The 13,004-nt window shown below is 72.7% G+C and overlaps 1 protein-coding gene across 1 annotated transcript; it reads right to left on the bottom strand.

Annotated features, from left to right (window-relative positions):
* Positions 1-184: 184 nt before the first annotated feature.
* Positions 185-4,199, bottom strand: PCGF1 (polycomb group ring finger 1). The gene is made up of 9 exons (XM_035313473.1): positions 3,877-4,199; positions 3,233-3,338; positions 2,909-3,061; positions 2,002-2,073; positions 1,772-1,880; positions 1,220-1,253; positions 924-1,010; positions 749-829; positions 185-356 (listed from the first exon to the last, which is right to left on the bottom strand). Exons 1-9 carry the CDS (start codon positions 3,970-3,972, stop codon positions 309-311), a joined length of 786 nt encoding a protein of 261 aa, XP_035169364.1. The 5' UTR covers positions 3,973-4,199; the 3' UTR covers positions 185-308.
* Positions 4,200-13,004: the final 8,805 nt, after the last annotated feature.

The following is a 13,004-nucleotide window of genomic DNA, read 5'->3' as shown; positions in this document are numbered from 1 at the left end:
CCCCCCCAGACCAGTGCTGCTCCCCCCGGTGCCCCCCCGTGGCTCAGACTTGCACCCCAAAACTGCCCCTCTTGGCCGAGTGCTGCTTGCCCCCCCCCGTACCTCTGCACCCCCTCCCCACAGCACGCCCCCGGGCACCCAGCAGCAACCCCCAGCCTCCCCCCACAGACAAGGGAGGCACAGAGGATTTTCGACAGTTTTATTCAAAAAATAAACTCAAGCCGGGGGGGGGAATTAAGTTAGGAGGAGGGGGGTAGGGGGGCAGGAGCAGGGCTGCACTGCGGGGGGGCAGCACCCACCCCCAGCCCCTACCTCCTCTTGTCCTTGATGCTGTAGTGCAGCAGGAGGGGCGCGGGCTGCAAGGCAAGGAGGGGGGGGGCATCAGGACAGCAGCAGCTCCCCAAAGCCATCAGCCCCGTGCACCAGCCCTCCCCAGGCAGCAGTGACGAGCAGGGGGGCTGCTCCGTGAACTTGCCCACCCCCTCCTGGGACGCGCACCCACCCTGACCCGTGTGGGGACGCAGCACCCAGCTCTGCGCCGAGCTGCCGCCCTGGTCGTGGCCGCAGGGAGCGGCGTTATCCATCACCCTCGTCTCCCCGCTCCCCTGCTCCACGGCCTCGGCCAAGTGCTGCCCCAGCCCAAACGCCTCCCGGAGCCGCCCCGCACCCCCACCCTGCTCCGTGCCCATCTCCCCGCCCAGAGCAGGGGGACCGGGGGCACCGGGTGCCCGTCCCGCCACCCACCCACCTTGCCGAACCAGCGCGAAAGCCAGAGCTGCTTCATTGTCATGTGGTCGGGGAGCAGCTCGCCACCGAACAGGATCTGCACCTACGTGTGGGGGCACGGAGTCAGCCAGGACCCCCACCCAGCTCCCACCGAGGGCCTGCGTGCCCCTGCCCCCCCAGCCCCGCTCCCCACTCACGTGCTGCAGCGGCAGCCCCAGGCGGTGACACAGGACCCTCCGCAGGTGCCGGATCTGCGCCCGCACGGAGCACCTCACGTACTTATGCTGCAAGGGGCAGAGGGCTCAGAGCGGCACGGGTGCTCGGCAGGGGGCCCCAACCCACTGCCCCCTTTGGGATCAGCACCGGGCTGAGCCCTCACCCCTGCACCACAGGCACCGAGCCCGAGGGGGGGGGCTCTGCGTCCCGCGGTGTGGGGCCACCCCTGGGCACTCAGCAGCCCCCAGGGCAGAGCCGGCAGCCCCCAGGCGCTCACCTGCAGAACAGCCTTGCTCTTGTCCTTGCTGGAGCTGCAGAGGGAAGAGAAAGGGGAATCTGGGGGCCCCTGCAGGGGAGAGGGGCTGCACCCCCCACCCCTTTCCCCAGCACAGCCTGGGACAAGTCCACAGGGGCTCCTGTGCCCAGCCCCAGAGGTCGGAGCTGCCCCGTGCCATGCGTCCCCTCGCTCCCCGACACGCACGCGTGGAGCTGGGGCTGCAGCAGGGCAGGCGTGCGGCTGGGCTGGCAGCTGAGCTGCAGCCATCGATCCCATTACAGCTCCCAGAGCTGCCACTTATTGACTTTGCTGTCGGCAGCCAGCAGGCAGCTGCGCAGCGCGCCCTGCCCAGCATTTATTAATGCTCGCAGCCACCAGGCAGGGGCTGCTGCTGGGGGGTGTGGGGGGAGCTCTGCAGCGGGGCCGCGCAGCTCCACGGCTCGGCCGGGTCCCCTGCTGCCCAGCAGTGGGATGCACGGCGTCCGTGCTGTCCCTGTCCCTGCCCCTGCTCCCAGCCCAGGGGGCAGCGGCTCGGCGGGCCCCCACACTCACCTCTGCTTCTCGAGGCAGAGCGAGACGTGCTCGTCATAGCGGAAGTAGTGGGCGCGGGAGTGGTCGAAGGTGCTGTAGGGGAGCCCCATGGGGTCGCCCCCGACTGTGTCTGGGGAGAAGGGGGTGGCAGTCAGCCGGCCCCAGGTGCCGGGGCTCTGCAAGCAGCCAGCTCCTGGCACCGCCGTGCTCTGGCCCCATGCCCCCCTGTAGCCCCCCGGCCCTGCGCCCACCCTCGCCGCTGGGCTGCGTCACCCGGTCGAGGCCGCGGGACTGGTAGAACTCCCGGATCCTCTTCTCTTCACCTGCGGGCAAGAGGCAAGCGGTGCTCAGGGCTGTCCCCTGTCCCCCCAGATCCTGGGGGCTCCCTGACTGCCCCTCGCCCATCTCCCTGCTGCAGGGGGGGTCAGCAGCACCGCCAGCGCCCGGCGCCCTGTGCAGCCAGAAGCCACGTGCCCTCGGGCAGCCCCACGGACCTGCAGCAACGCCCCGTCTTGCACAGCCCCGTCCCTGTTCTCGGTGTCCCTCAGACCTGCTCCCGCTCTCCTTCCCCGTGTTGTGGGGCGCGGGGCCCATGCCGTGTACTGGCTGCACGCTCCCAGTGCAGCATCACACGTCTCCATCCCACCGTGACAGCGCCCGGAGCCCCTCCGCCTCCCCCCGCTGCTGCAGCAAGCTGACATTTCCAGAGACGTGTCCCCAGCGCCTTCCCCATCCCCGTCCTGAGTGACGGCGGCTAATCTGGAGCCCCCCCGCGAGCACCACTTTGCATTCATCACCACCCGCGCGCCGCCCGCCCTCGCTGCGCTGTCGCTCAGAGCCTGGCCCCGGGGACACTGCACGGAGCTGGCCCCGGCTCCCGGCCCCACGGCTCAGCACCGCCGAGCACAAACCGGACACCAGAGCCTGGAGTGACGAGGCAGGCAGCAGAGCTGGGCTAAGGCACCTCCTCGGCCAAGTCCTGGCCTCCCTGCTCCGCTCCCTGCCACGTCCCTGTGAGGCATCCGAGGGGAGGGCAGCAGGTCCCCTGCCACATCGTCACTCGGGATGTGCAGAGCCGCAGCCCGGCACAGCCGGAGCCCCCCCTCGGCGCCCGCTCTGCAGCCAGGTTTCCCAGGGGCGCAGTCCGCGGGCACTCACTCTCCTGCAGGCCAGGCACCAGCTTGTAGACGATGTCCTGCATGACGCGGTCCAGCTTCAGGTTGAGCAGCGGCTGCGTCTCGTGGATCTTGGTGTTGCACATGGGGCAGTACTTGCTGGTCTGCAGGTACTTCACGATGCAGCTCTTGCAGACTGAGGCCAGAGAGAGGGGGTCAGCGGGGCCGGGTACCCCGGTGCTCAGCACCACGCTGCAGGCAGGAGCCGCGGCCCCAGGGCAGCACCGGCAGGCAGGGCCGGGGCTGGGGGGCTCCCACCGACCCCGCCGCCCGCAGCCCAGCCCGGAGCCGCCCCGCAGGGACTCACAGGTGTGCAGGCACTCGGTGATGGTGGTGGCGTCGATGAAGTACCCGGCGCAGAGGCAGCACACGATGTGCTCGTTCAGCTCCTTCATCTTCACCTTCACCTCCTCCTGCGGGGTGCCACGGCGTCACCCGGCCCCACGGCGCGGGGCCCCGGGGCTGGGGGGACCCGGCGGGCGGAGAGGGGCTGGGGGCGCCCCGCGGCTCCCCGCGGCTGCCATCGCACCGGGGGGGGGGCTGGCACCGGGCACCCCGGGCACCCCCTGCCCACGGGGACGGGAACGGTGCTGGGGACCCCGCTCACCTGGCCCCGCCCCCTGCACCTGGCCCCGCCCCCTGCACCTCTGCCCCACCCTCACCTGTGCCCCTGCACCTGGCCCCGCCCCCTGCACCTGGCCCCGCCCCCTGCACATCTGCCCCACCCTCACCTGTGCCCCTGCTCCTGGCCCCGCCCCCACCCCGCCCCGCCCCCTGCACCCCCCCCCCCCTGGCCCCGCCCGCTTGCGACGGGGGCGCCCGGCGCATGCGCAGCGCTGTGGGGACGGCGCCTGCGCGGCCCCGGCGCCCCCCGAGCGGCGGGCGCGGAGCCTCTTCCGCCCACGCATGCGCCGGGCGCCCCCTCCGGCCCCGCCGCCCGCCGCCGCTCGCCTCGTTCCGGAGCGGGTCCATCTTGTAGACGGCCTGGAGCTGGTTCCGCAGCCGCATGGCGATCGCCATCGGGCCCCCCTGAGGAGGCGACGCCATCTTAGAACCTCCTCCGCCTCCCTGCTCACTTCCGGGTTCGGGGCGGGGGCGGGGCCGGCGCCACGCGCGGCGCGACTACAGCTCCCGGCGTGCCCCGCGCGCCTCGCCCTGTGCCGGGGGCGGCCGGGCCAGCCGCGAGCACGGGCGTCCCCTGGCGGCCGCGGCGGGAAGCACGGCCGGGCGGCGCGGCGCTGGCCCCGGTGCTGGCCTGACCCCGCGGGGCCGAGCCGAGCCGTGCCGGGCTGAGCCTGGCCGTATTGAGCGGCGCCCTGTCGTTCCGTGCCGAGCCGAGCCGTACTGATCCGTGCCGTACCCGCTACTTTGCCCCAGGCCCCTTGCCCTCCCTCCCCCACCGAGCCCGGCACTCCCGGTGCTGGCGGCAGGGCCCAGTCCCGGAGCCTCGCCCCCCCCGGGCCCTCCACGTGCCTTCCCCCCCACGTGGCCGCTCCGCCGCCGGCAGCCAATGGGCGGGGGGCGCTGTGCGCCGCGGCCAATCAACGCCGGGCGTGGTGCCGCCGGCAGCCGGCAGGGGGCAGCAGCGCACCGCGGGAAGGGGCGGGGGCGGGGAATGGGGGCACGGGGGGGCGGTGGGGACACAGGGGGGTAATGGGGGCACAGGGGGGTAATGGGGGCACCGGGGGCGATGGGGGCACCGGGGGCAATGGGGGCACCGGGGGCGATGGGGGCACGGGGAGCGATGGGAGCACCGGGGGCAATGGGGACACAGGGGGGCAATGGGAGTACCGGGGGCAATGGGGGCACCGGGGGGCGATGGGGGCACGGGGAGCGATGGGAGCACCGGGGGTAACTGGGGCACCGGGGGGCTGTGGCGCAACGGGGGGCAATGGGGGTAACGGGGGACACCGGGAGGTAATGGCGGCACCAGGGGCAATGAGTGCACGGGGAGTGATGGGGGCACTGGGAGGCAATGGGGGCAGCAGGGGCATTGGGGGCACTGGGGGCATTGGGAGCACCGGGGGGGCGATGGGGACAGCGGGGGTCACGGGGGGCACCAGGGGGCAATAGGGGCACCGGGGGCAATGAGAGCACCGGGGAGCACTGGGGGAGTGGGGTCCGGCGGTACCGGGGATTGGGCTGCGGGGGGAATTCCCGACGGGAAGGGGAAGGGGGATATGGAGAACAGGGGTCTGGGGGGCAGCGGGTGGGCGCCCGGCGGCGGGGGGGGGGGCTGCTGGGCCATGCACGTCCCTCTGGGGCACGCCGCGCACAGCCCGCAGCCCCCGGGCGCGGGGGGCCGGGGGGGGGGGGGGGGGGGGGGGGCCGGGGCCGGGGGGGGCCTCGCGGGTTGGGGCCGGGGCCGGGCGCTCTCCGCAGCGCAGCCGCCGGAGCCTGGAGCCGCGCTAATGGGGGTGATTGGATCAGGGCTCTGGAGGGGAAGGAGCGGCCCCGCTAATGCAAAGCAGAGGCTGTTAAGGGCCGTAATGGCTCGTTACGGTTACGATTATTGCTGCAATCCCCAGCAACAAGTGCTGCCTGGGGAGCCGCCGGGGCCGGGGCCGGGCGGGCAGACGGCGCGGCCCCGAGGGACCCGCACCGGGCGCCCGGCGCTGCGGGGCGGCCCCGGCACGGTGCGGGGGGGTCGGGAGGGGAGGGGAGCCCCCGAGCGCCGGCCGGGCCGAAATGCCGCAGCCGGGGCCGGGCACGGGGCGCAGGGATCAGCCCGGTACCGGCACCGGGGCGCCGATGGGCAGCGCGGGGCTCGGGGGCGCCTGGAGCCTCCGTGGGGCTCCTCTGCCCTGGGCCGCCTGCAGGAGCCCCGCGACCTCCGCCCCGTCGATCGGGCTGTGGGTCCCGGTGCCTCTGGGGCAGCGTGGAGCTGCGGCTGGGGGGGGCCTGGGCAGCCCCACACTGTCCCCGTGCCACCAGCGTCCTCCTGTCGCACCGGCTCCTGGATGCTGCTGGCCTGGCTGGTGCTGGTCCGAGACAGGGTCCAGGTCTGGGTCCTGGTCCTGGTCCTGGACCGTTCGGCTCCTCCTTGTCCTGGCCAGTCTTTGAGTCTGGGTCACGATCGCAGCACCTGGGTCCCAGCACCAGTCACCTCAGCTCCTCCAGGTCCCAGCCAGCCCAGGCTGGCCCAGGTGTGAGCAGCCCGTGAGATGCAGCTCCCAGCGTGTCCCCTCCCTGCCTCCTGCCCCAGCAAAGTGGTGTGTGGCTGGGCTCCAGTACCCCCAGTCCAGGCACCCCCGGAGGGGACCCCCAGAAGGGGCGGCCAGGACCAGCCCCTGCGCCCTGGGGTGGCCGTGCCCCCCTCCCCCCCCCCCCTGCTGCCAGCCAGAGCCTGCCCCCCCTCCGGCCCCTCGCCAGGCGGTGAGAAATGAGGCTGGGGCCGGGGTGAGTGCCCGCGTCTGGGGTGAGCGCGGGAGGGCCCGGCCCCATTTGTACCTGCCAGGAGCAGTTCCTGGGAGGGACGGCCGCGCTGGGGGCTGCGGGGGTCACAGCTGGGCCAGCACAGCCCTGGGGCTGGGCAGCATCGCTCACTGCCAGCTCTGCACCGCTCCGAGCACCAGAAGCGCACCACACACCGGCACCAGCAATGCACGGAGCAAGGTCACCACGCCGAGCACCGGCACCGCGGCACCACCGGCACCGCAGCGAGCACAGCCCCAGTCCATCTCCCTGCACACACACCCTGGCACGGCACGGCCACGTGCTCTGTGTGTGCAGCCCTGCGCCCCACTGTCCCCTCAGCCCCCCAGTCTGGGCTGTGGCCCAGGCGGGCAGGCGGACATCCTGGTGGTGATCCTGGAGCTGCGGTGGCTCTGCTGGGACAGGACCGACCCCAGGAGAGGCACCTGGGGACAGGGTCAGGCACCGGTGTGTGTGCAGGCACCCAGCTGCCACCCTGCTGGTGCACATCCCCATGGGACTGGCCCACCCAGGGACACCACGGGTGCTCCGTGCCGGGCGTGCTGTCCCCTCAGCCCAGCCTGTGGTGCGGGAGCACTGTCCCCACACGTGTGCCACCACCAGCTGTGCACACGCAGGACACGTCCTTACCCCCCCACACACTTGTCACCCCGCGTGCTGTCCCCAGTCGTGCCCAGGTCACGCTGACACCTCCTGGCACGCTGGCAGTGCCAGCGCCTGGGCTGGGAGCATGGGTGAGGAGTGGGGTGGCAGGGGTGGCAGGGGCTGGGGACAGGTGGCAGCGGGGCACGGGTGCCCACATCAGCCTGGGCCCCCGGGGCCACGTTTGCAGCCTGGCACACGCGGGGCCGTGCAGCTCCAGCTCCCGATACATAATTAATGCCTGGGCGGCAGCCGGCGCTTCCCTGGGCTCCGCGAAGCTCCGGGGCCGGGCAGGCCGTGCTTTTAGCAGAGACCTGCTCAAATATTCAGCTCCATTTCCGCTGTGGAGCCGTGCGGGGTCTGGGCGGCTCCTTCTGGTAAGCGCCTGCCGGGGGCTTTCCCGGCCCTGGGGTGTGGGGCCGGACGGACCCTGCTCAGGGCTGGGGGCAACTGGGGGGGACAGGGGGGCTGCGCTGAGGTCTGGCGGACTCGTGACAGCAGTCTGTGTAGGGCAGCGGTGCTCCAGCCCCCAGGCCAGGCGAGTGGGGGCCCATCACAGGGCCAGTCCCGCTGCCGTGGCTGCCACCCAGGTGCCTGCACCCATAGGTGCCCTCAGCTCCCCCCGGCATCACCGTGGGGCCTCCTGCCCCACACCATCACCAGCCCCACACATCCCAGCGGAGGGAGTCCCCCGGTGAGGGGGCTCCAGGGGTGGCTGGTGCCCGGGGGGACGGGGGGAGGCACAGCCGTGGGGCCGGGCAGGGCGCGGGGCGGGGGGCTCGAGCAGGGGCGCAGGGCCGGGGGCTGGGCGGTTATGGACTGAACTCCCTGCCTAATGCACCTGATTGGATTTGCAGAATCCAATTACCTGCCCTCGGCCTTTGATAACGAGGTTCTGAGCGACGGCTTCTGTCAACGGCCCCGCGGCAGCGAGAGCCACGGCTGCAGGCACTCGGCACCCCGGCCTGCAGGGATGGGAGCCCCCCGGCACCCGCAGCCCCGGTCCCGCTGTTGGGACCCCCACAGCCCCCGGGGGAGGTGGGGATGGGGCTGCCCGTGGCTGCTGGGCACAGCACCAGCCCTGTGGCACTGCAGAACCCACTGCTGCTCAGGAGGGTGCAGGAGCCAACCTGGTGCCTGTGGCCAAACGGGGACCAGGGGCTGCAAATCGCCTCCCCCCCCCACTGCCTCCCCGCTCCCACAGCGTCCCCACGGCCCTGCTCCACGTCCCCCAGCCCAGCCCCGAGCCCTGGCGCTGTTGGCCCTGCGGAAGCCTCAGGGCTTCGGCTACTGACCCCAGCAGCTGCAGCATTGCCACTGGTCGCGGCGGGTCCCTCCTGCCCCCCCGGGCACACAGGGTCATGCTCCCAGGCACCGTGGCAGAAGGTTTGTGCTGCACGGGCAGCAACGCCTGCTCCACACCCCTCCCCAAGCTCTTCTGTCCCTGCTCCCATCCCATAAAGCTGATGGAGGCGGGCAGCAGGGGGGCCTGCAGCACCCATTCTGCCCCCAGCCCAGGCTCCCCTCTCCCAGACCCAGGGACGGGGCACAGGGGCTGCCCCGAGCCCCCTACCAGGTGCCCCCCCCCATCCTGGGGTTGCAGCCTGGGGCCGCCCGGCAGGATCAAACCCTGGGCAGCTCTGGCGGTGCCACCACGCTGCAGCCTCCTGCCGTGTCCCCGTCACACCGAGCTCCTCCCCGAGGACGCTGCGTAGGTGCCGACGGCCACCGTGACGTCCAGCCTGGGCGGCTCCGGCCGTCGGGGCCCGGGCACTGGGGGGTCCCGGTGCGGTGGGGCCGCGTCTCACTGCACGGCCGAGCTGCCCGGGAGCCGCCACGGCCGCGTCCTGGCCCGGCGCAGCCCTCTCGCGTGCCGGGCGGGAGGCGTGCGTGCCACCGCGTCACCCCCTGCACCCCACCCCGGGTGCCAGCGCCCAGCCCGGGGCCGGCGGGTGCGGGGCACCGGGAGTGTTTCATGCAGTTAAGAAGTGTCTGATTGAGGCAGGAGGCGCCAGCAGCTCCCCCGGGAGCCGCAAGTCAAGGACTGGAGGACCAAATGCAGGCTAAAGTAATCCAATCTGGGCTGGCTTCATCTAATTAGCCCAGAATTAACCCAGCAGCCAGAGAGGAGCTGACTGTCCCTACAGTTTGCCAGCGGGTTTGGGGGGGAAGCGGGAGGAAGAAGGGGACGTCCAGCGATAATGAGATTAGGGGGGGAGCGGGCGGGAGAGGACGGCTTGGCAGCATCTCGCCGGTGGTAACGTGGGGCCCTACCAGGCCTCCGCCGCTTAATTGCTGCGCGCTGGCCGGCGCGCAGGGAGCGGGCTGTCAGCAGTGAAGGGTGGGCAGGGACCCGTTTTAATAACTCCTGCCCCCCAGCAGGAACACCTGAGCCTGGCAGGAGGCCCTGCAGGGGACGGGGACGCAGGCACGGGGCTGGCCCGCGGGGACTCGGTGCCATGGAGCCAGATCAGCCCCTGGCTGTAGGTGCCCGCGGGCAGGCGGGGGGACGGGGCGAGGGGCTGCCGGTAGGGACACTGCGGGGGGCACGGCAGCACCCAGGACAGCTGCCGGGACGGTTGTGCAGGGGGCAGGACCACGTCGCTCCATGGGGACACGGGGCAGGTGCCAGGACTGGTGTGCCCATCCCCTGCCTGCCAGGTCGGCTGTACCGAGGGCTGGCTGTAGCCACTGGGGAGGGGGCAGCGGGGTGGTGGGATGCTGGGGTGCTGGGGTGTGCAGCCCTTGTGCAGCTCTGGCAGCAGCAGGGTCTGGTGCTGAGCAGGGTCAGGCAGAGTACTGAGGCTGGCAGCTGATTTCCTACCTCGAGCCAGGCGAGTGTCCCCTCTGCCTTGTCCCCCTCCTGCCTGTGCCGTGCAGCTTTCAGGTCATGCAGTGTGCTGGCCTGGGGACACGTCGGCTGCGCCCCGCAGGGAGCCCCGCATCCAGCCCTGCTGCAGCAGGAGTGGGGGCACCCCCTGGGGACCATGGGGGGGGTGAGTCGTGGCCAAGAAATGAGGAGCAGTTTTGTGTGGGTGCACTGGGATGTTCCCAGCCCCCTCCCATTGCAGGTGCATACGGGGGTCCCTCGCCCAAGCTTTGCTGTGCACACAGTGCTCAGGCTCAGGGCAGAGCCATGGCACCTGGGACAGGGACAACGCTGGCTGCGGGTGGCACAAGGGCCACTTGGTGCAGGCAGGGCCAGCAGCACTGGCAGATGACAACGGGGAGACCCTGGGGCTTGTGGGGGTCCCTGGATGGGTGACCTGCACCCTGAGCCATCGTGGCACTGGGCTTGCTGAGCACACTGCTGATGAGGGCTCAGCCTTCCCTGTGAGCCCCCCTCCCCTTGAGCAGCCCCAGCAATGGTGCCATGGGAGCTGGGGAGGGGTCTCTGCTCCAGAAGGGGAGCCAGCCCCAGCCCTCCCAGACCTCACATCTCTCCAAAGTGAGCACCCAGCGCCAGCTCTTGCCCTGAGCAGGGGCAGGTGCCGGGGTCAGGGCACACATCACAGTGAGGCCCCTGCCGGGACCCTGGGGCTGGCACCCGGCGGACCCCCGCCGGCACAGGGCGGAGGTGACCGTGACGCAGGCAGGCGCTGCGGGAGCCCCTGCCTGCCCCAGGCCCTGTCACCTGCCCCCCAATCCATCTCCCGGGACCATGCAGCATTCCAGCCCCTGGGCACTTCCAAACATCTGCCTCCTGCTCTAGGTTTAATTAACCTGCTGCCGCCCGGTCCCTCCCCCAGCACAAGGCATTTCCTCCCCGCCACCCGCCCTGCGCCCGGGCAGGCGCCGCTCGCGCCTGGGCCAGTGCCAGCTCCGGCCCGAGGGGCTGCTCCCTGCCCACTGCGCCCAGCGCCTGGGGCTGCTGCTGGAGCTGGGGGGGCTGGAGGTTGGCCGTGCTCTGGCAAGGGCGGCACCGGCCAAGTGTCCCCAGCATCTGCTGGGCCGAGAGCGAGACACGCTGGGGGAGGCTCAGCCTGGCAGGGCACCGGGAGGGCAGCTCCAGTCTGCAGACCGGTGTGCAGCGTCCCCCTGCCCTGCGCTGATGGACCCAAACCAGCGGCACAGGGCTTGCTAGGGAGCACGGGGACAGCAAAGTGATCGGGCATGGCAGGGCCAGCTCCTCCTGCCTGCGCACGCACAAGGGCAGCTGCAGGGTTATGTTATGTGGGACAGCGTGTGCCCGGCGCGGGCCTGGCTGGGACGTGTGCGAATGGGGTGCGCGTTGTGCAGGCACAGCGGCTGGGGGCCCTGCACGGGGCGCATTTGTGTGCACACAGCAGGGGCGGGCGCAGCTCCGGTGAGCCCCCGTGGGGTGTGGGTGTGCATCGCCACGCCGCGCTCTGTGTGCTCCAGCGCCGTGCAGGTGGGTCAGTGTGCATGTGTGAGGCTGTGCCGCGGGGTGTGCGTGTGCACACACGGCTGTGCAGTGCTGGGGGTGCACACGTGCGGCTGAGCCATGGCATGGGGGCTGTGTGTGAGCACATACATGTGTGTGCGGGCGTGCACCCGTGTGGCACAGCGTCTGTGTGCATTGTGTGGCTGTGCTATGCTGCAGGGTGCGTGCACACGCGTGTGCACAGGCAGCTGGGCCCTGCTGGGGTGTGAGTGTGGGGGGTGCACATCCCCACCTCCCGCGGCCGGGTGAGTGTGCACCCAGCACAGCACCCGTGCCATGACCCCAGGCCCCGAGGAGCTGCCATGGCACGGCCGGTCTCAGCACACCGCAGCGAATCCCTCCAAGCGCGGGCCTGCCCGCTGCCCGCTGCCCGTGGTGTGTGTGGAGCCCCGGGTCCACCAGTGCCCCCGGGCCGGGCCATGCCCCCGGGCCGCAGCAGCTGCAGCTCCCGGTGCTGCCGTGATTTACAGGCGCAGGCCCCGGTAATGTCATTTGCCCCAGACCGGTGGCGCCAGGGTGGCCGGGCGGCCGCCCTCCCCCGCCGGCCCCTGCCCCGGGGACGTGACCCGCCGCCCTCGCCCTGAACCGGCGCCCTCTGGGGAGCCCGGCACCCCGTCCCGGCAGCCGAGGCACGGAACCACCGGCCCCGCCACCCACGTCCTGGCCCCGCCACCCACGGCGCGGCTGTCGCGATAGTCGCTGGGAGGCCCCGCGGCCCGGCCCGCGATCTCTGCGTTGCCCGTTACCGCCCGGGGCGAGCCGCGGGGCCGGCCGGAGCGGCACCGGCAGGGGACCGGGACCGGTCTGCGGGTGGCGGTCGCACCCCGCGCCCGGGAGGCTCCGCGGCGCTGCCCGGCCCCGACCACCCGTCCCCGCTCCTCCGAGCCAGGTACGGACGTGCCCCGGGAACGGCGGGGGACCTCGGGGGGGGGGGGGGGGCGGGAGGGGCCGGGGTCGCTGCTACCGCGAGCGGCGGGTCCGTGGGAAGCGGGACGTATACTGTGGGGAACGGAGGGTCCGCCGTAGCCAGGGTCAGCCAGCACCGGGAGCAGCGGAAAGGTCCGTGGCCCGGGAAGGGAGGGTGCCGGGGCGCGGGGTCCGTTTGCTCCGAGATCGGTGGGCTCGGTGGGACAGCGGCCGGTCCGCTCAGACAGCGGCGGGTGCGGGGGGACGAAGCCGCTGCGCCCCGGAGCGCCCTGGGACGCGGGAGCGGCCCCGCGCGGCCGCATGACGGCACCGGGGCCGGGGCCCGCTCCGTGAGCCCCAGGACGCGCAGCCGCGTCCAGCTGGGAGCACGGCGCGGCCCCTGGCACGGCTCGGGCAGGGAGCGGCGGCCCCGGTTCTGAGCGCCCGGCGCCCCGACGGTCCCGGTCCCCTCCGGCTGCGGGGGCTGCGGGCAGCGCCGGGGCTGCGCCGGGCCGCGGAGAGGCACCGCGGCGCTGTCCGGTGCCGCGGAGGCGGCGGCTCCGGTGGGCCCCGGGCCGCCGTTCCGTTGCTGCGAACCACAGAACGCCCGGCGGCAGGGACCCGGGATGCGCCTCCGCCGCCGCGGCGCTTCGGGGGCTGGAGCGCGGCGGTGTCTCCGAGCCCGGCCGGT

Source organism: Oxyura jamaicensis, unplaced genomic scaffold (genome assembly GCF_011077185.1).
Source record: "Oxyura jamaicensis isolate SHBP4307 breed ruddy duck unplaced genomic scaffold, BPBGC_Ojam_1.0 oxyUn_random_OJ160, whole genome shotgun sequence".
Classification (NCBI taxonomy): domain Eukaryota; kingdom Metazoa; phylum Chordata; class Aves; order Anseriformes; family Anatidae; genus Oxyura; species Oxyura jamaicensis.
This window is presented reverse-complemented; position numbering and strand designations above follow the sequence as displayed.

Coding starts and splice junctions, on each gene's coding strand:
- PCGF1 (XM_035313473.1), bottom strand. CDS start 3,972: ATGGCGTCGCCTCCTCAGGGGGGCCCGATGGCGATCGCCATGCGGCTG. Junction 2,074..2,908: donor GGTGCCTGGCCTGCAGGAGA/GTGAGTGCCCGC, acceptor TCTTGCCCGCAG/GTGAAGAGAAGAGGATCCGG. Junction 1,254..1,771: donor CTCTGCCTCGAGAAGCAGAG/GTGAGTGTGGGG, acceptor TTCCCTCTGCAG/CTCCAGCAAGGACAAGAGCA.